The following is a 20,884-nucleotide window of genomic DNA, read 5'->3' as shown; positions in this document are numbered from 1 at the left end:
AATCTGCAGATGGCAAGTGGTCAGGAGCTGGAGGACTTCTGGAGTCCTCTGCACTATGACTGGAGGCTTGCCAGGAGATACATATAGGCAACATTCCCTTTGAAAACCCGTCAAGCTTGGCATGGTTTTGGAGAGGAGACTATAGCCCTGTTATTTCTTTATCTGGGAATTAGGAGATATCCTCAGGCTTCAGCTTCAGTGCTGCTCAGGCATGGCTGGAAAGGGAAGTGGGCTGGAAGGACAGTGCAGATCACTTCCAAGAAACTTGGGAGTTTGGAGCTAACAGGGATCTGTTCCTTCTTGCAGCTGTATGATGCACGAAGCAGGAGTCCCCCCTCCCATACATCGCCCCACTGGCTGCCTCTCCATCCAGACAAAGCCCGTTTTCCAGAGACTCCCACCTACCTGGTAGTTAGTAGAGTCATGTGGCTGCAGCACTTAATTAATAAAGAGCCGATATAAATCCCAGTAAGCATGTGGGGAAGAGGACACTGAGGCAGAGAGCGGCAGCAGCACTTCCAGCGAGCTTGTGGAGCAGCGAACGGCAATCCCCTCTCCGCTCGGAGAGGTCAGTGCTTACCATGGGAAGGGTCTTGGGAGTATGTGGGATGTGACACCCATGGCTGTGGGGCTCCCTGCTGTGCAGAGGGGTCTCTCCCAGCAAAGAGCTGGGTGGTTCTGTGGGATGGGGAGATCAGGAGTAGCTAACATTGGGCTGCTGGAGCCAGGTTTGGAACCTCAAGGCTGCCAAAGCAGCAGGCACAGGGTTTTCCAGGATTTGGCTGACAGCAGCAACTGGGATATTACCTCCTGGCCCTGTTTTCTTTTGCTTCCTAAGAAGTCACCTGCTTTTTAGAGCCTTCAGGCCTCCAAAGCCCACAGCCCGACCCTGCAGCTTCTCCTGTTCCCCAGCCGTGTGTCCTGTAGTCCATCTCCCTGCCCAGCACTCAGATTCTAGTGGCACTTCCAGGCTGAGAGCCTGGCAGGAGCTGTGTCAGATGTTTTGGCCTTTGCACACACTTTGCACCTCAGTGGTCTGGTGGTTGCTGTGTGCGGGGCAGAAGACCCTGAACTACTGCAAAAAAGATCAAATCTCAGTCCACTCTCTGCTGGTTAACCTTTTCTGTGGGGAGATCATGAATGTGTTCATATGTGGGTGCCTCACATCATGTGAGAGATAGCTTTGGAGGGTCCTGCTCCCAGGTCTGTGTGGGCCCAAAAAAAGGCTCTCAAGTCCAAGGGAGTGAAGAGCTGGGAGTGGTGGCTGTGCTGGCAGAAGCTGCCCCTCACTGACATGGCACTTCTCGGTGGGGGTGTTAACATAGGGTTAAAATGTTTCTAAAATTGGAATAGTTAAAAATAGGCTTTGGGAACTGGAGTAGGTACGAACTGCTTGTACAGGGTCAGGTTGACATGAATACCAATATTGCTTAGAACATATCGGGATTGTTTCAGTTAACTGATGCGGATTCACACCTGCGAAATAAATCAGAAATATTGCGGGAGGAGGGGGGCTTAAAGTCATGCTTGGGAGAAAACAATAGAACAACGTTAAGTTGATGATTAACATATGATCACACCACTGTTATGTAAGGGAAGGTATAAAACGTGTTCACTTCAGATCAACGTCGAAGTCAGATTTGGGTAGATGGTCACCCCGGCTTCCCGAGCTCGAGAATAAAAAGGCACCTGCTTATAATCATTCAGTGATCGTGTTTTCCACACTAACAGGGGTGGTGATGGCAGTGGATGGGACAGGCCAGGCTGCCTGCAGGTGGGCTGATGCTGGCTGGGCCCCTCTGCACAGGTTATCCCCCAGGACCATGCTGAACGTGCTGCTGCTGTGCTGTGGGCTGCTGCAGGGGATCCAGGCTGTTCTGGATCTCAGGACTTCTGACCTCAGCTGTGGCCAACTGCAGAAGGCGAGCGGCAGGCTGGACGGGGTGGACAGAGCCCACCAGGTCAGCCTGCAGCAGAAAGTCAAGGAGGTGTCTTCAGAGCCAGCAGGTGAGTCCTGTGGCCCTCTGCTCTCCACTGACCCCCACCAGCTGCTTACTGGAATGCCCAGGGCCCCAAAACTGAAGTGGGGATCCCACACCCAGAGTTAGGGGATCCCCTTAAAGCAGCACTGCTTCTCCTCTGGGCCCTGGCTAGTGAGAGCAGCCTAGCAGCTCACAGGGAGCGGGGCTCTTTTTGGGGGGACCCATGACCACAGGGAGCATAATCAGAGCCACCAGCAGTCTCCTCGTCCAGCCTCCCTGTATCTTGCAGGAGCTCTCCCAAGGCTGGGGTTTGAGCAGATGGCCCTGAGGGTCCAAGAAGCTGATGGTGACCTTGTGCAGAGAGGCAACGTGCTGGAACCACAGGTATTGTTCCCCAAACTTTCTTACAGACACCCCAAAGAGCATGGTGGCCTTGGAGCCACAGCAGCCTTCTCTGTGTCCCTTGGGCTGGGGGGGTTTGGAGTTCAACATAGTGCTGCCTGGGATGGGACTATCTGTCCATCCCCTGAGGAGACGGGATGAGCTGAGGCCGCCCAGACTTGTAAGAGACTTCAGCACTCAAAGGAGAGTGGTTCAAGCCTGTGCTCCTGCAATCCATTTAATTAACTCAAGTGCAGCCCAGGAAGCCTCTGCAAAGCAGGACCTCACTGGGCAGTGCTGTGTGTTGCCTGGCTCAGTCCCTGGTGCCTCTCTTTGGGCAGAAGGCACAGCATAGTTTGCTGAAGTCCAGGCTTTGCTTCAAAATAAATGTGTGCAGAAAGGCCTTGAGACACTGTGCATGAGGCCGCAATTATCTGCAGAGAGTCCACAGTACTCAGCAGTGATTTCCAACAGAAAACAGAGCCTGGAGTTGAACATGACAGAAGCCTCCACTGGTGGCAACACCAGGTTTCAGCAGCCACTCTTGGCTCTCTCCCACGCAGTTCTTCATTGCTGGCACAGTGGTCCAGCACCAGCTCTTCCCCTCCTCTTCCTCCTCTCTCCCCTGCAGGCATCATCCACAGAACTGCAAGCTGCAGGCCGTGAGGAGCGCTCTCCCCGCCGCTGTGTCCGTCTCCTGGAATCCTGCCTCGGCCAGATCCCCTGCTGCGACCCCTGTGCCACCTGCTACTGCCGCTTCTTCAACGCCGTTTGCTACTGCAGGAAAATCAGCAGCAATGCCCCCTGTGGCAAGAACTAGCGCCTGGGGGGCTGCCAGCTCCTCGCCCCTGTGTGTGCCTCCTCCTCTGCAGCTCCAATAAAGCAGCCCTTTGCAAAAGCCACTGCGGAGTGGGAATGGTGTGATGTGTCCGCTGGGGCTCTCAGGGGAGAGGGATGGCAGCGAGGTGAGGGTGCCTGTGCACAGCTGGGCACTGTGTCCACACAGCCAACACTCCAGAGCACCTCCACGTCAAACCAAATGTGCCTTTTCTGGTTACATGAGTGGTGTTTCAGCAGCAGGGGTGCTCCAGGTGTTTTGGCTATGCTGCTGTTGCTCACAAAATCAGGTTTGTTCCTTGGTATATGAGCTGATAATGACACACTCAAGAGAGACACCGATGGTTTATTTCAGAGCTGCCCCAGCCTGGTGCTTGGTGTATTCCACAAATCCAGCACACCCCATCCAGCTTTCCGTGTCATTATTCACACTGAAAGGTTCAGCGTTAATAGAGGGGCTGTGCTTGGGTAACTGCTAAGATCGATTAGTAATTTCCATAGAAATCACGTTACTCCAGGTAACTTCTACTCACGCTCAGGGGAAGGCTCTTCACCTGGGCAGGGGTTTTTTGACCCGCAGGCATGATTTTTAGCGTTACAATGAAGGTAGTTCAGCTCTTGAATACATGAACCTCCAGTATTCTGCCAGGTTAACAATGTACACATAGACATATAGCTACATCTTGACTTATTACATCTTTAAAGCTTGTTCCAGGATATTCTCGAGTGAGGGATGTTGCCTGCTGCCTGTTCCACCGATTAGGCTTGAAACTATACAGAGGTCTTACGTCAAAAATACATCCCGCCTTAAGATAACCTTGACATATCCCACATTTTGCAACACCCTTAATCAAACCAAAGCATTTTATTTTTTTACAGAGCAGCTCTTGCAGAGCCCTTTACCTGGCCAGGTATTTCCTGACTAGTAGAAGTGGTGTCTCGGCAGGAGGCGACACTGCGAGCTTTACTCATCTTCTTCTTCTGCCCGTACGGCTCACGGTGGCTTGGGTGCAGCGGAGGGAGGCTCCCGGCCGGCGCTGAGCGGGGAGCGGCAGGCTGCGGGTCACGGCGGCACCATCGCCTCACGCCCTTCCCGCCTCGCAAGGGCTGCCGGGAAGGGCCGCGGCCACGTGACCCGCCGCGGGTCACGTGAGGCGGCGGGCGGTAGCGCTCCGCTCTGGTCGCCGCCGCCATGTCGTGTTTCCCGGAGCTCTATTTCAACGTGGATAACGGGTACCTGGAAGGGCTGGTGCGCGGCTTTAAAGCGGGGGTGCTCCGGCAAGGCGACTACGTGAACCTGGTGCAGTGCGAGAGCCTGGAGGGTGAGTGGTGGAGGAGGCCTGAGGCGAGCGGGAGCAGTCTCCCCCTCCCCGCCCTCCTGAGGGGAATGTCCGGGCTGTGGGCTGAGGGGAGATGCTGGGGGGCTGTGGGGAGGCGAGGGGCTGCCTGGCAGTGGGGAAAAGAGCCAATAGCGGCGGTTTTGAGGCACTGTTCCTTCACCCTATGGCTGAGGACGCGCTTGGTGTCTTGTCCTGTCTCCCCACCCCGCCTCAGCTGACTCGGTGTCCCGGTCAGCCCGGCCGTGTGATTGCAAGAACTCATACAGAGGTTTAGGGGACCTTGGGCTTCCCCTGCTTTCTTGAGGTGGCCGTGTGGCTGTGCCCTGTGCCCTGCGGGTGTTGGGAGCCTGGTGGGTTTGACAGCGTTGCTGGTGACACTTGTTTGTGCCTTCACTCCCTAAAGGGCAGGAAGCCTTTTTGGCCTGAAATAAGGTTATGGGCATAATCTAAGATCCCTGATACCCATGATTCGTTTTTAAGGAGATTAGGTCACATAGTACCTGCTGTTATTGAAGAATCACTAGTAGAAAAAAATCTGGTGCACATCTGAGTAAATTCACCAGTGAATTACCAGTCACGTGTGATTTTGAGAACTCCTTTTGAGGGTAATTCTGACTTCCAGCCATCATGTTTTTTCTAGATCAGTGTGTACAAACTTGGAGAACTGATGATTTTTATTTTTAATGGGGGTGGTGAAGCACTGGCACATGTTGCCCAGAGAGGTGGTGGATGCCCCATTCTTGCAAGCATTCAAGACCAGATTGAATGGAGCTCTGAGCTCCAGCCTGGTCTAGTTGACGATGTCCCTGTTCCTTGCAGCCGTTGGACTACATGGCCTTTAAAGGTCCCTTCCAACCCAAACTAGTCTGCATTCTGTGATCACATGTGATCAGCTCATTATCTTAATTAGTTGGTGCTACACTGTTCCTCTGAACAGTGACCTGCTTAGCGGTTTTCACTTTTTGGTGTCCAGAACCTGGATCACAAATCAGAAAGATTAAAACCTGGCCTCTCTTGAAATAAACTGGAAGCACACGTATCCAGATATGTTGGTTGTTTTGATCCGTGACACTGTTTAATAACTAGATCATTCTTTCTTCTTAGAATATTAGTTAAGCATCAGCTTTATCTAGACAATCATTGCTGAGTGGTTAATTGACATTGACTGTTTAGATGAATACCTGGCCAGCTGAACCCTGGATGCAAGTTACCTGGATCTGCTCACTTCAGGTAACAATAGAATGGAAACAGAGTGCTGTGTTGTGCCCCAGTCTCTACCTTAAAAATTCTCAGGGTGCTTTTAGGACAGAAGCTCATTTTCCACTTCTCTTTTTTGCAGCTCTTTGCTTGCAGCAGCCACTGTTATTCCTGCTGTGGAGCCCAGGGCCTGAAAGAGGGCAGTGGGAGTTACTTCTGCTCTCTTGGTAGTCACAAGTCTCAGCATGCCCTGAACTGTGACGTTTCACCTTTCTTGCAGAAAGCTTCCTCTTCAGAGTCTTTCTGTACTTGGAGCTTCTCCTTTTTTCTCCCTTTCCTGCTTTCTGAACCAAGCAGCTTAAACCTAGTTCTCCCTTGGAGTGGTGTTGGCTGCATTTGGAATGAGTCACAGGAGTTCCTGTATGTTTGTCATGGTATTGTTGCTGTTCTGTCCCCAGCAGCTCTCTGGTGGCAGCTACTGCTGTGCTCCTGGTCACGCTTCATTGAGAACATGAAGGCTCTTCCAAATTCACTGCCAGTCTTGTTCCTGCTCCACTTGGCTCGCTGTACTTTTGGAGAGGGATTTTCCTTCAAATGAGCATTGTTCTTTATTACTTACATAGGTCTCTGGTCAGACCGTTTCTTTCCTTCGTCCATTTAGTGCTGATTTTCCTATTTCAGTACTTGTTTTCTGTGCTCCAGAGACTTTTAATGTGTTTCTTTCTCTCCCAGATGCTCGTCTGCACTAAATCCAGGCAGTGGCTGGTGTATTAGCAGCCAGAATAAGTACTGGGGCATAAATTACTGATACATTGTTCTCTACTCTCAGTTTTGTCTTTGCTGCCGCTTCTTGCGTGTAAATCTGGCTCTGCAGTTAGTCCCAGTCCTGGAAAGAGTGATTGCCTTGGCCATGGAGAAAGCCTGAAGGACGAAGGCTGTTCTGGGTCTGGCTCTGGGAATTGGGTATCTGGCTGCTTGGAGGACGTTGTGCTTCCAGGTCTGAAATGCTGCTCCCTCTCATGTGCCCAGATGAGTCTGGAAGCATAAAGTGATTGACTTCTCTGCTTCACGACTTGGGCTGGCTGCTTAGTGCTGCTGGAAGAGAGGAAATCATGCTTTTCTGCGTGATCCTCTGTTGTCTCTGCTTGTCTGATCACAAGGTAACCTGATCCAAGCTCTCCCTTCTTGTTGAGTCAGAAACAGAGAGCCAAATGGGCTGTCTGTGGTCAGGCAGGCTCCTGAGCTGGCCTTAAGAAGTGCAGAAAAGCATGTCAGGGATTGAGGGGGGCGCGTGAGAACCGTTTTGGCTTAAGCTTTCTGTTAAACTCTTTAGCAATAACATGTCTAATCCCTTCTTTCAGCTCCAAAAGTCCTGGTGCTCTGGTTGTTTCTCAGCACCTGAGCTGGTATCGTTTGGAACCTGCCTGGTGGTCGCTGTTGTATCCAGTTCCTGCTTCTGACACAAGGTGTCAGTGAAGGACTTGGAGCTGCTTTCCTCTGCTCCTGTGGTGTGAGCATGGATCTGTGCTTGAGTGGAATCTGTTTGGGGCAACCAAACTTACGGGTCACCCAGATTTCTACTCTCAAAAGATTGGTGAGTCATCTCCAGCTCCTAAAGCTGTGGTGGCCTGTAAGTGGTCTGATCTCCCATCAGGAGAATGAAAAGCTGTTGATGCAGTTGGACAGTGGTAACACTTTTAAGCAGCAGAGTTGAGTCTAGGACTGGAATGTCGGCTATCAACTGGCTTTACTTTTGGTCTGCAAAGCTCCCTTCTCCAAAAAGCATGTGGAGCCCAAGAAGGGCACAAAAGCTTCTTGAGCCAGGATTGTCTTTACCATTAGGTCAGTGTTCATGAGCCTCTTTTTGCGACTCCTCGTTCTTCCTATTGCTACTACTTCTTGCTTCCGCAGCAACAGTGTAGAAAGCTGCTTTCTTTCTGACCTGCCAGTGTTGTAGAGATGGTTGGTGGATGAAATCCAGCAGCAGGACATGTCATCTTCTAGCTGGGTAATGGGGCTGAGAAGTGGCAGGGAGTTGGCTCAAGCTTGTGGGTCTCTTTTGGGAGAGGCCTTCCAGAGACAGTGCATCTCCAGCACCACCACTCCATGTGTGCTTGTCCCTCTGTCTGTGCATTCAGCACAGCTGGGAACTTTGATGTCATGGAAGCAATGGTGTGTGCATGGAGGAATGGGACCTGTCCATGGAGTTTGTTTTCTGTGCAGCAGGCTGAGTGTGCTTCTGTTTTCATAGTCCCCTTTTGTTTTCTCCCCTACAGGCTGCCATTGCTTTGAGGTGTTCAGCACATCTCCTTTCACTGAGAGAAGAGCAGGAGAGGCTGTGCTACCCTTCTCTTTTCCATTTTATCACTGTGGTCCTTGAATTTAGGCGCCAGAAGGCTGGGGCTGGGCTTCTCTTTCAGCATAACCACATGGGCAGCATGTCCTCTCTTGTATGGGGATGTTGCAGAGCTCTAGACTGACTTCAGGAGTGCTTTTGGTGGAGCTCATGGTATTTTCCTGGTTGTAGGGGGAACAGCATAGATCCTTTCCTCTGCAGCTCCTCTGCTTACTACCAAGCAAGGAGAGGCCACTTGATGGTCCTGAAATGTGGCCATGCTTGGGTCCATCCTGAAGTCTGAGGGTGGTTCAGTCTGAACTCAGGGGGTGTAGAAGACAAGCCATAACATGGTGAGGACCTTTCATTGTCGTTCACACAATGATGATTTGTCAGTCTCCTGACATCTTGGAGCCCTGTGTGAAAAGCTGACCCTTGTGTGCTGGGACTGTGCAGCAGGACTGTCCCCTGGTCCCAAGAGCTTTCTCCTGCCAGAGGAGGCAGAGTGTACAGGCATGGTGAGTATAGACCATTCCTGTCCTGTGAATGCTGACTGCTCGTGCAACAACAGAACAGTGTCCAAAATGCTGTCCTGCTAATCTCGGTGCTTTGTCCTGCATCCTGTATGGGTGTAACCACTGGCTGTGGCTGTTTCATCAACTGTCCTGTTAAAACAAGCTCCAGGAAAACATCATGTATTGGAAGAAAGATGGCACTTCCATAGCCTGCTAGATCATGGTGGCAAACAAACACTGTGGTCACTGGCTTCCTGCAGGGTTCAGCAGAGGCTTTTTGCTGTTTGTTCTGGCCTCCTTTACCAGGCAGAGACCTGCCTCATAGCTTCTCCTAGCTACACTTAAAGCAGCAGCTGAGGTCAGTTTCTCAGTACTGGTGCAGCTTCAGCCCTTGTTTGTGTCCTTGTTAGATGATGATGGTGTCTGGGTTTCCTGGCAGGTATTGCTGCTCAGCAGCCTGTCAGTGCTTTCATCTTGTTGTTTTTCCTCAGCTCCTCAGGCTCCTGCAGCATGAGACTGTTTTCTGCGCTGTTACTTCTAGTTTCTGAGGTTACAGAGTGACTTAGAGCAGTCTGCTTTTGGAGGGGGAGAAAAGCTTATTTGGGATGCAGGCAGATATGAGGAGGGTAACCTTGCTTTTTGGTCAGATTAGGAAAGGGCTGCCTGATTGAGGGGCTCCTAATGTAAAACAACCTGACTGTGCTGGGTTTGAAGCTCTGAGTGGAGTGAGTTCAGCCCCCAGAAGGGATGGACTAGAAACACAGGCTGCTGTTTGATGCTGAGTGCATCTCAAACTGGTGAAAAGTCAGAGGTGAGGTACTGATGGAGGAAAGAACCAAAGATGGTGTTTTGCTGTGTCTAACTGTGGCCCAGATGAATTGGCTGCCTTACAACAGAGAGGAGGTGGTATGTCACTGCTAGTGGTGTGCAACCACAGGAAATGTTTTAAATTCTACAGGGAACAAAGGGTCTCTGAGTTTGTCTTGAGCGAGATTTCAGAGAATCAGCTTCAAGAGTATCTGAGGTGGCTATAAACAGACCAAACAAACAGCAACAAGGGAAATGGTAATGACTGCAGCCTCCTGAAGGGAGGTGTGGGCGATGTAGCTGGTCTGCAGACTGCTATGTAATTGAGGAATTGAGCTGCTTTACTGCCTTCAGCCTGGGAGATGGCAAATGATACTTAAATTTTTTATATAGGACGTGATGGCCCCAGGTACTTTGCAGGAAGATGTCAGGGTTACAGCAGATAATTTTTGTGAAAATATCAGTTCAGCTCAGAAGTTGCAGAAGCTGATTCTGTGTCTGTGCATGAGAAGACAGATCAGTCTTTGCCTGGAAGTGCTCGAACCCTTAACTTGATTCAGAGCTCTGCAATGCAGTTACAGCAGGAAAGAAGGAAGGGTTGGAAGTCTGAGCTGATGGGGCCATGGATCACTCTGTCTGATCAGGGCTTACAGGAAAGGCTTTGACTGACAGATGTCTGACAGGCTAATGGCTTGGTTCTGAGTTACGTCAAAGCAAACTTGCAGGAGAGGATAGTTGCGTTAGTGTGGATATAAAGTATCTTGTGAAGATGTCTTCTGAAATGTCAAGGTGTTGGCACAGCAATGTGTTGAATTAAGCTCTGGTTGTGTTTGTGGCTTGTGTACAGGCAGCTGCATGAAAACCAGAGGGCCTGATCTGAGAGTTGATAGGGGGTGGCTGTAAGTACATGTCATGGTAATCCCAAGCACTACCCTATCTAGCTGAAAAGGGCTGTCGTTCTGACAAATGATTGTGTTCTTGCACGAGGCAGCTTTCTGGGAGCTGTGACCTGGCCGTAATTTCCTAGGTTTTGCGGGGGAGGAGAGAGAGCAAAAGTGTTGTGGTCATTCAAGTTCTCTCTTGCCAAATGCTGGCTCAGTTTGTTACATAAAGTGTGTGAACTGCTTGGAAAAATGCCAGAACAGGCAAATGTATCTCTTAAAATCAATCGCTCGGTTGAGGCCCTGTGCTGTTCTTGGTGGATATCTGAGGGAGCTCATCAGGAGGGGCTGGGCTCCAGGTGTTGGTCTCCCTCCTTTTCGACAGCAGCTGGGGAAGAGGCACGGCAAAAGCCTTGCAGCTAGCGTCTTATCGACATGCAGCGTGTGGGATCTCTGGCAGCTGCCCCTGCCAAGGCGCTTCTCTTGCTGCCAGAGGTCGACTCCGGCTCAGTCTGAGCTTGTGTTAGGAACCTGAGCTTTTGGAGAGCTTGGGGCTTGCTCAGCAGTAGGTCCACTTATTAGTCACCGTGCTACTGGGACAGCTCTTCTGGCAGGAGATTTGTGAAACCACGGGATTGGTTTGTTCTCATCTGAGAAGCTTGACATGTGAATAGTCCTATTAAAAGCTCCCAAACCCTCTTGGCTGAGGCTTGGTGACTTGCCCAGCAGCTGGAGGAGGACAGGCTAGTGTAAAGCACTGATACACCGTGGGATGCCCTGAGTCAGGGTTCATAAATCCGGTCCAATTTTTGGAAAATATGTTCCGTTTTGTCTGCTTGGATGCTAAGAGCTTCAGAAAACTTTAGTTCTGCAGTTTGTGGCTGGCTTTCCTTGTAGAAATAAATTCCAAGTGTTATATAAACATGGCCCTTATTCCAGTTGCAACATAATGTGCTGGCTCTTGTGCTGTGGAGTTGGGGGGACAACTCCTTCAATGGAGCAGGGCAAAATGTTCTGGCCAAGCAGCTTATGGGAGCTTGCTCAGAGCTGCTGAAGGAGAGCCTGCAAGGCACAGCATGCACTCTGTGTGCCTCTGGTCTAGGCGCAGTGCAGCTTTGACTTCCTGGAAGTACAGCAAACTCCTCTTTTTGTGTCACTGAGTCTGTAGCATCAAGTGACACAATAGCAAAGCAGCTTCTTGCAACCTCAAAGGTGGAGTTTCAGGTTATGATGACACCAAAACAAACCAGTGGTGTCGGACTTGAGGAAATATGTTTTGGCAGCTTCCCTGCTGAAAGCAGATTTGGTAGGATATGCAATAGCTGCTTCCTCTTCAAGGTCCTGGACAGCTGCAAAACAACATCACATGTCTTTTTGGGCAGGCTTAGCTTCCATTAGAGCTCTGCACAGCTACAGGAAACTACAAGTAGGAGGTATATGAATGCAGCTGCTGCAGTTCCCTGTGCCATCCCTTGCAGTCTGAGCTTATGGGTGTAATACTCTTACCTGGACCTTTTCTCTTGTATTCATTGACTATATTAATTGATTGATTTTGCTCTGTTTTCTCCAATTTCTGCGAAAAGCAAGCTAGTAGATCTAATCTCTTTGCTGCATCCAGGATTCGTAGAATCATTGAATGGTTTGGGTTGGAAGTGACCTTAAAGACTGTTGTTCCAAACCCCCTTCTATGGGCAGGGACACCTTCCACTAGACCAGATTGCTCCAAGCCCTGTCCTATCTGGCCTTGAAAAATTCTGGGAACATGGCATACAAAACTTCTCTGGGCAACCTCTTCCAGTGCCTCACCACCCTCCCAGGGAAGAATGTCTTCCTAATATCCAATCTAAATTCAGTCTCTTTTGGTTTGAAGCCATTACCCCTTGTCCTGTCATTCCGTGCCCTTGTCAAAAGTCCTTCTCCAGGTCTCCTGTAGTCCCTTCAGGTATTGAAAGGCTGCAGTAAGGTCTCCCTAGAGCCTTCTCTAGGCTGAGCAATTCCAATCCTCTCAGTCTTTCCTCATAAGAGAGATGCTACACTAATCATCTTTGTGGCCTCTTCTGGACCTTTTCCCAACAGTTCAATGTCCTTCCTGTCCTGAGGCTCCCAGAGCTGAGTGCAGTGCTGGAGGTAAGGTCTCACCAGAGCAGATTAGAGGGGCAGAATCCCCTCCTTTCTAAAAGTGCCCCCAGAACTCTTGTGTAAACCACTGGGAAACATGACAGAGTGGTATTTAAGTCTCTGGGCTTTATTTTCCTTCCCTGTAAACTCCATCTATTTCCTGCAACTCTGAGCAGTGGGAACATCTTCATAACTAAAGAGTGCTGGGTCAAAACCATCTTTGCTAGACTTCCTTGGAATTACCCAGAAGAGTCAGTTGGCTTGGAAGCCATTTGACCCCTGCATCCCTCAGGCTGAGTACAGTAAGGTGCTGCACAAGCTCAGGTTGGAGCCTGAGGAGGAGCTCTCCAGCTTGTGGCTGTGGCTGGGTATAATGTCAAAAGGTCAAACTCCTCAAACCAGGCTGAGTCCTTGCTCTGACCTCAGTGCCATGGATGCTTGTGCCGTAATGCTGAGGGCTCAGCAGAAGGGAAAGGCAGCCTCAGCACTGCTGCTTCAGAAAAACCAGGGAGAAATGTCTTTTTGTTTTCTCTGGATGGTGTGTTCACATCTGGTTTGACTCAACTCTTCCAGCTCCTCTCGTTACCCCATAAAGGTCTTGAATCCCTGTGAGGATGCTTGCCTAACTGGCCCTCTGAGGTGAAGCTGAAGGGAGATGAACATTGTGTACCAATGCAACTACTAGAGCTTTGAGGAATAGGATTATATGACGTTCTTTAGTTCTGGATTCAGTTTTTCCATAGAGACGCTTAAATGCTTTTGGCTCAAACAAGGCTTTTATCTTGACAGAGCTCAGCGTGTTGTGGTTGCTTGTTGGCCAGGACTGCAGCTTGGTTGGGCACCTGACCTGCAGCAGGGCTAACAGAGGAAACAATGGTTTCCTCTGCTTGAAAGTAGAGAAGGGGAAGATTTCTGAGTGTGTTCATCCATCGTGGGCAGGGATTGCCTACCCTGTGAGATGGATTTAAATGGCCTTCATCTTCACCAGCCCCTCTCTACCTATTAATGCCCAAAATCTGTTTACCAGCGCAATTAGTAGGGCTACTTTGGTAATGTAGGACCAAGATGGTTTATAATTTCTAAGTTGCTGTTTCTGTCCTTTTGGCTTTGCAAGCTTTACAGATCCTCCACATCACCCTTATCTGGGGAAACTTGCTTGTGCTTGCGGTTAGGTTCTTGGTTGTGATTTCTTCAGAGAAGCCTGCAACCAGAGCCCTTTTGGCTAGATGGAGTGCTTAAGTTATTTGTTTTTTTATTTTTCCTCCCCCTAGATTTCTAGCAAATACCTCCTAGAAAATCTGTAAGCTTCCACCTTGACCTAGCACAGTGAACAGCTGGCACTGGTGTGTGCTCAGGTACACAGATGGTGTCACAGATTTGTCTTTAAGATGAGGCAATGCTGATATGGTGAAACATCGCTCTTTTCCAGCATTTGGGCTGTCCATGATAAAACTGAGCACAAATGTAAGTGTATGACTTAACACATGCGTTTTGTCTAGGTCATCTTTCAAAGAAGAGAATGCCTCAAGAAGTGCTGAGCAACAGCTTTCTTGGCTATGCTGAAAAAAAAAAAAACAACCTAGCCCAAAACCCTCTAGAGTGGAATTATTTTTTTCTTTTCAGACTTGAAACTGCACCTCCAGAGCACAGACTATGGGAACTTCCTGGCCAATGAAGCCTCTCCGCTCACTGTGTCTGTCATTGATGACAAGCTGAAGGAGAAGATGGTGGTGGAGTTCCGTCACATGAGGAACCATGCGTATGAGCCCCTGGCAAGTTTTCTGGACTTTATCACGTGAGTACCAGCTGGTCATGAACAGCATTTGAAATGTTGGTGTTCTTCCAGACTTGAGAGCTCTCAAGCTCTCCCTTTCTCAGACCAGCTTTCCACTCTCAGCCCTGTGCCTGCTGTGTTTATGTACCTTGAATGAAATTGTTTTGGTTGTATCTGGAGGTCTTAAACCAGCAGCACCGTATCACTGTGTTGTTAAAGGCTTCTGCTCCCAGGGTGCATGTGCTCCATTGGTACAGCTGCTTGGCTGCCTTCCATTGTAGTATTGATTCAGTCTGTTAGAGGTGCCATTTATCTTTATCCCTTGTGTTAAATGTTTGTGGTTTTTTTTTAAACTGTGGTCCTGCTGCAAAGCATAGGAATGCCATGCATGTGCATTACAGCAGTTGCCTGCTAGTTCTGAGACACTAAGGTTGATCAGCCTTCATCAGGATTGGGGTAATTCTCCTGTCCCGTTCCAGGGGCTGTAGGCCTTCCTCTGGCCCCATCACAAACTGGTTCAGGGAGTTGAGCTGGCCAAAAATTGAAGAATTTTTCCCTTTTGGGGTTAACCTTTGACTGGTTTATTTTTCTTGGACAGCTCAGTGGGATTCAGCAAATGCCAGCACTAGGGGAAGGCAGGGCCTGGAATGCACAGCAGGGAAATACAGGGCTGCAGCAGCCCCAGCACGTCTCTGTCAGGTCATGGAAACACATCGGGCTTCCACAGCAGGTTCAGCTGATGTGAAAAGCTTGAAATAGCCCAGTGTTCTCGAGGTATCTTCTCCAGAGGTTTTGCACAACCTTCTGCTTCCCATTGTGCTGCTCTTGTTTTGTTTGGTAATAAAATGGAATTACTAGTGGCAGAGGGATACCAGTTGTCCTAGCTTGCTTATCTCTCTGCCATAGAAGCAAAATTGACTTTTTTCCTTTCCTTAGTCTATGTTCCTGTAAGCTCTAGTTTGGCTTGCAAACTGCATAGCCAATGGTCTCTTCTAACTACCAAGAAGATGTCTCATGGACAAAAGTGAGTTTCTAGCTCGATAAAATGTGACTTCAACTTGCATTTCTGAGAAGGAGATCCTACTCTACTCTCGAGTGGGATAGTTAATGTGTTACCTATGGTACAGAGAGCCTGGGCTCATAGCAAGCACTTTTGCAAGTGATGTTTAATCTTGCATTTTTGGCAGTTGTGTATATGTTATCCTGCTCATCAGCTACAAGTTTTTGAGTGATGCAGGCTGATGTGGAAAGACCTTTGTGGTTGATAGACTAAAATTTAATTTTTTCCATCTGTGGCATCTCCTGCATTTGCAAATACTGAGTTAACACCTGTATCTCTGCCATGTGCCTTTGTGTTCACTCCTTTCTGTGTCTGGGCACTACCACTATCTCACTTTCTAACCCAGTGGCTCATATCTGTTATTTTCTGGGTCACTGCGCTAAAGCTGTCTCCTAAGCCGTTCCTGTTTTCTAAGAAATACTTTTTACTTACAAGCTTGTCAGTAAAATTTCTGGAGTTTTCTTATTTGGACCCAAGTATGGAGCAAGGCATTACTAAGCTCCCATTTTGCAGCAGTGTTCACAATGGATGAAGCAACTTTTAGTTCATCATCTCAGTTGTATAGAGCAATCACGTCTATTCTCTGAAACTTAACTCTCAAAATGCCTCTTTGCACATCTTGAATTTGCTGTAAAGATATTGGTGCTGTTTTAGCTCGGCAGTACTGGGTGGGTGGTGCTCCCCTGTTGGTTTTTGTTTGCTGTGTTACAGGTTTATGAAAATGTCTCTATGGAATTGTCACAGTAATCACTAATGCTTCTGTCATGTCTATTTAAATACAGTACTTTGGGCAGCACACCAGTATCTTGCAGACTTTAAGACTTTGCTGTTGCCTAACAGTCTCACTTTAAACTAGTGTGTGTAAAACATGATTTGAAAGGTCTCAGACCATGCCTACCTTAGTTATGCACTGCCTGACTTGGTAGGAAGGCTATGGATGGCTGTGGAAATCCAATTCCCTTTTACTTCAGTCCTGTTGACCTTTATCCAGTGTCTACATCCAGCTCAAGTTGTGCAGAAGACCTTAAACATCTTGTGTAATCAGAAAGGCTGGCTCTTACTAGCTGTTGAAATGACTTTTAAAAACTGTTGATCTGCCCTCAACTTAAAGTTTTCGCTTTGATCTTGTTCTGCTTCTGTCACTTTGATTTTGATGAGTTCTCTACAGCAAAACATGATTCTGTGCAGATATCTGTGTCTCTTGCTACTGCAAAATCTCTTCTTGAATATACTGATTCTGTTTGGCACAGAATGTTCCTTCCTCAAGTCATCTTCACTCTCTTACCTCTTTTACTTTTGCCTGCAAAATTTGCTTTAATGCCACTGTCTGCAGTGCTGCCTAGAGGGGGGCAAAAGGTGGAGCAGGATAAAGCTGGTTTCCCATATGGAATGTCTGCACTCTCTTGTAGAATCTTTTGTGCTCAGAGCCCAAGTGTTCAGTTGGGTTTTGTCGTGATTCTGCCGCAGCACTGATGGAGGGGTCTCCTCTGGCTCTGTGCTCCTCACACCAGTGGGGTACTGCTGAAATAGAGAAGGTGTTACCAGCTTTGGCTGGTCCAAGATGGGAGTCACTATCAGGGTATTACAATCTCTAATAACTTGTAATGACACTACAGACAGGTTAAAACAGAAGTTACAGTGAACCACAAGGAGTTTGGAGAGGGTGCTGCTTTTGCCCAGTGGGTGTTAGTATCTTACCTTGATAGACCTAATATTTGGTGAGAGGGTTAGTAGAAAACAGGGTGGACCAGATGTGACTTCTTGGGCTGCTTTTCAGACTGTGTTCCCTGAAACTGTCCCTTGAGTTGTAGTAGGCCTTGATTTGGTGCAGGAGACAAAAATCAGAGATTTTGTCTGCTGACAGTGTGAGGCTTCCCATGCGTGTCCAAAATAGCTGGAGTGGAGAACAGCTCTCTTTGGAGCTGGTAGCACATCCTTATGCCAGTGACCTTCATCTAGTTCAGGCTTGTATGGAGGCAGCTCCACAGAAATGTTCAGCCAAAGGATGTTGGCAGCACTGGGAATGTTGTGCCAGTGCACACAGAGGTACTGTGTTATCCTGCCTGCCAGGGGGATGCTGGGACAAGCCTGTGCCACTTGATTTTTCACTCTGGGTGCACATGCAGGTAGGGGGTGATTTATCTTTGCCTTTTGAACACGACTATTTCCCATTCCATTCTTTTAGGATAGTTAATGAAACTTGAGCAGGAAATGGTAAAGACTGCTCCTGGTAGACAGCTCAGGGCAATTGAGGCACCAGGTGGTCAGAAGAAGAAATTGTACTCAACTGGATGTATCTGTGTGCTAATAGGGTACAGGCTGAAGTGAAATAAAAAATAGTAGAAAGATGTGGAAAATTTGAGCAGAGCTGGCTTCTGCAGGAGGAAAGCTTGAGTTCACTGAGACCTCTTTTGAGTTGTAAACAGAGATTTTTAACATTGAGTGGGATTGTAGGAGGTGTGTCTGGCTCAAAATGGAAGGAAATGTTTTGTATCATGTCCAGTTCAGCTTTGAAACTCACTGCTGCTGGATGTCTTTGTATGTAGTTACCTTTTTGGCCTTCTTAGGACTCCTGGATAACCTCACATAAGATGGGCATATTGAGGCCTGTTGACACTCAAGAGTGGCCAGGATGTGCATGGCTGATGCCAGGAGATGGATCAATCATTTAAAAAACAGTCAGGTTTTCTCCTTCCTGAATGTCCTGTTGGATCTTTGGGGTGGTTTTTAGTTGATCGTTAGGTGACTGTTGTGCTTGTTTTTTTAGGATGCTCAGATCTGACTCAGGACACATTGCTGAGATCTGGGGTACTGTCAGATCATGGGAGCAGCTGTAGACCTTGTCTCTTGTGGCTCCAGCACCAACCTACCAGGAGCCATGCTGTTTGTCCCGTGGAATTATGCCTTGTCATTTCACTTGCCTCTTTGAAGCAGCTCCTGCAGTAGGTGAGGCCAGGGAAAGGAGAAGAGGCAACAGGGGCAGTGCAAGGGCTCTGGAGCAGCGGGTGTGTGTTCTGTGCCTGGGCTCCAGGAGGATGCGTGTTCCATGCCCGGCTCCAGGGAGGGGAGGCCGTGCTGCCGGTGGCTTGCCGGAAGGTGGCACTCCAGCCCCGTGCTGCCTGTCCCCAGGTGCACAGCGAGCGAGGGAGAGGATGGCCACCTGAGGAGGTAGGCAGGAGTTAACCTCTATCCTGAGCGTAGGGGAAAGGACAATGTTTTAAAGCATGTGAACAAAACTGACCCTAGAACGCAGCTAGGCAGCAGCCTCAAAGCAAGGTCTTTGCTCCCCAAGTCACTTGCTGACACTGATTTTTTTAATTTTTTTTTTTTTTGTCCTGTTGTGCTCCTCTCCTGGCACCACACTGACTCTTTCCTGGCTCTGGTTCTCTCCAGGAACTCTTCTGTGGCAAGTGTTGCGTTCTTAGTACCAAAATAAGGGAAATCAGCCAACTTCCTCAATTTGTTTTTTCAAGTGGTGGCTGTAGCTGGCAGCCTCTGCCACTGCAACCCGAAAGCTCAACTTGCTGAGCCTGCTGCAGTCTCCATAACACACCTGCTAGCTCTGCATCTTGCCACGCAGCTCCTTGCTGGAAGTCTGCTGGTGCTTCCCCATGTCTTTCAGCCAACCATAGTAGGCTCTGAGTGATAGGCGCAAATTGTCTGTTAACATCTCTGCTCCAACACAAACAATGGACTGTTTGGCTGAGGGAATGCAGTGATGTTCTGTAGGGCAGCAACAAACAGGTATTAAGTGTTCTTGAAACAGCAAAAGCCACTTCCTGAATTCAACAAGCACATATTGACTTGTGGGATGGAAGTGGGTTTTAGGTTCTTCTCAGTGATGTGCTGCCCTGCCTTTCTGTAAGGGCTTTGTTCTTTGTGTTCGGCTGACACGGTGCCATGACCTGTCTCTCCTTCCAGTGTTCCTGTATATGGTTTAGATAGCAACATTATGATAAAGAATCCTGACTCTAGCCTGCTGTAGCCTGATCAGATTGTCAGCTTTAGTGTTTTTCCAGTGTCAGGGGAAAGGGTTTAGTGGGTTTTTTGGGTTGGTTGGTTTGTTTTTTGTTGTGCGGTGGTTTTTTATTTGGGGTTTGGGGTTTTTTTTCCCCTGTGCCTTGCTTCAGCAGTCTTTTCCCTGCACTGGAAAGTCTGGCTTTGCAGCAGCCTGGTGTCAGGGCTCTGAGAGCTGTTGGGCCCCTTGAACCATCACAGTGAGCTGATGGGCAGAGAAGGGTTTGGTCTTGCCTTCAGAGGAGGAAGCTGCTGGTAACTTCGGGCACTGAGTGTGCTGTGGGAGTGAGGGCTGGGGGCAAGCTGGGTATAAACACATCTTCCAAATCTGATCAAGCCCATCATCAGAGGACAGACTAGGTCATCTTTTATCTTTATCTTACCAGCCAGCAAGGGCTGGGAACCAGGTTCTTTTTTTGCCCTGAGGATGCAGCTGGGAACTTGGCTTTCAGTATGTTTTTGTGGTCACAAGATGTGTTTTTGATGAGGCTGCATGTACCTTTTCCCCTTGCGCATGCCTTTTCTTAGCTGACACTTCCCTCTGTTACCTTCTCCCTGACCCAGTCCTGCTCTGCCTCTCCCCTGCACTGGATAGATCTAGTTTCTGCTGCACAACTTTGAGTTCAATTTTAGTTTTGCAGCAGTGGTTTTTCTGGAGCCAAATTGCTTCAATTGATACTTGAGCTAAAGAGCAGTAATCCTCTTCCCTAGAGTAGGAAGTTGCCTGTCTTCATTCTAAATGTACTGAAGTGTGCATCCTGGCATAACTGTGGAGGTTACAAAATATGACTGCATCCTTTTGAAATCCTTTCCTGCAGAAGGAAAAAGCCCTCCAAATACTTTACATTAGGTGTAGTTCATTGGGGCAAGTGCAACAATCTGAAGGATCTTTCCTAATGCTGCTGTGCTTAAAATTACACTACACTATTTCAGTCAGGTTCCTTGGTGGCAGTGGGGTTAGGAAACAAAAATTACTGTAATGGCTGGGAATCCTGCAATAAAAGGTTTAAGAGCCTTTTCTGACAGAGATTGTTTTGGCAAAGCAGCACAGGTTTCTGACAAACAGCTTCCCTGTTTGCAGGGAGCACAAAGTTGAACTGATAAGCCAAGTTCTTGGAGGGATTATGCAATATTCAAAACAAGAGGGCATGTAGCTAATGGTCTGGAAATGATCAGAGCCTTGTGTCCTCTGGATGTTGGCTTCAGAGCTGCATTTGCTCACCTGCATTCCCAAAGGATGCTGGTCTCATACTGGTTTTCCAGAACCAATGTCTGTGATGATGGACTGGTTTGTGTGGTGGTGACAGTGGGAGTCATGGTGTGACTGTGGGTGGTGTCATTAGAAAGTCAATCTTTGAAAGGTATGTTTCACTGTATATTACGTTGAGGGGATGCTTTATTTCCCCAGACCTCTGGTGCCTGAAAAACACTTCATTTGGCCAGCATATTTGAATGGGAACATAACTGTTCTACTGACCAGCACTGTTCTTTACTTGGAAGGTGTTAACACAGTGCCTGGCAAGCTGTGAGCTGTGGTAATGATCAGAAAAGCTAACGAAATGTTACTGGTGGCAGTAAAGATGGAGCAAAAAGCAAGTGGTGAGCTCCAGATGTCAGCCTGTGTGTCACTCTGGTAATGA

The 20,884-nt window shown here is 48.5% G+C and overlaps 2 protein-coding genes across 3 annotated transcripts in view; both read left to right on the top strand.

The window, feature by feature from the left end:
- Positions 1–237: 237 nt before the first annotated feature.
- On the top strand, positions 238–3,265 carry AGRP (agouti related neuropeptide). Of its 2 annotated transcripts, XM_085071665.1 has the most exons (4): positions 238–568; positions 1,808–2,007; positions 2,272–2,366; positions 2,995–3,265. In XM_085071665.1, the coding sequence occupies exons 2-4, from the start codon at positions 1,824–1,826 to the stop codon at positions 3,181–3,183; spliced, it is 468 nt and encodes a 155-aa protein (XP_084927791.1). In that variant the 5' UTR covers positions 238–568; positions 1,808–1,823; the 3' UTR covers positions 3,184–3,265. The 2 variants fall into 2 exon arrangements, with proteins under 2 accessions (XP_084927791.1, XP_084927790.1); XM_085071664.1 differs by lacking the exon at positions 238–568 and having other exon boundaries at positions 1,449–2,007.
- A 1,061-nt stretch (positions 3,266–4,326) lies between these two features.
- The window catches only part of ATP6V0D1 (ATPase H+ transporting V0 subunit d1), a 34,417-nt gene continuing 17,859 nt past the window's right edge, over positions 4,327–20,884 (top strand). The window contains exons 1-2 of the mRNA XM_085071663.1: positions 4,327–4,522; positions 14,017–14,188. Coding sequence (XP_084927789.1) covers positions 4,393–4,522; positions 14,017–14,188 — 302 coding nt within the window. The 5' untranslated portion in view covers positions 4,327–4,392. The remainder of the gene's footprint in view (positions 4,523–14,016; positions 14,189–20,884) is intronic.

This window comes from Lichenostomus cassidix, chromosome 11, assembly GCF_008360975.1.
Source record: "Lichenostomus cassidix isolate B80296 chromosome 11, HeHo_3.0, whole genome shotgun sequence".
Lineage (NCBI taxonomy): Eukaryota > Metazoa > Chordata > Aves > Passeriformes > Meliphagidae > Lichenostomus > Lichenostomus cassidix.
The sequence above is the reverse complement of the archived record's forward strand: the minus strand, read 5'-3'. Positions and strand labels throughout refer to the sequence as shown.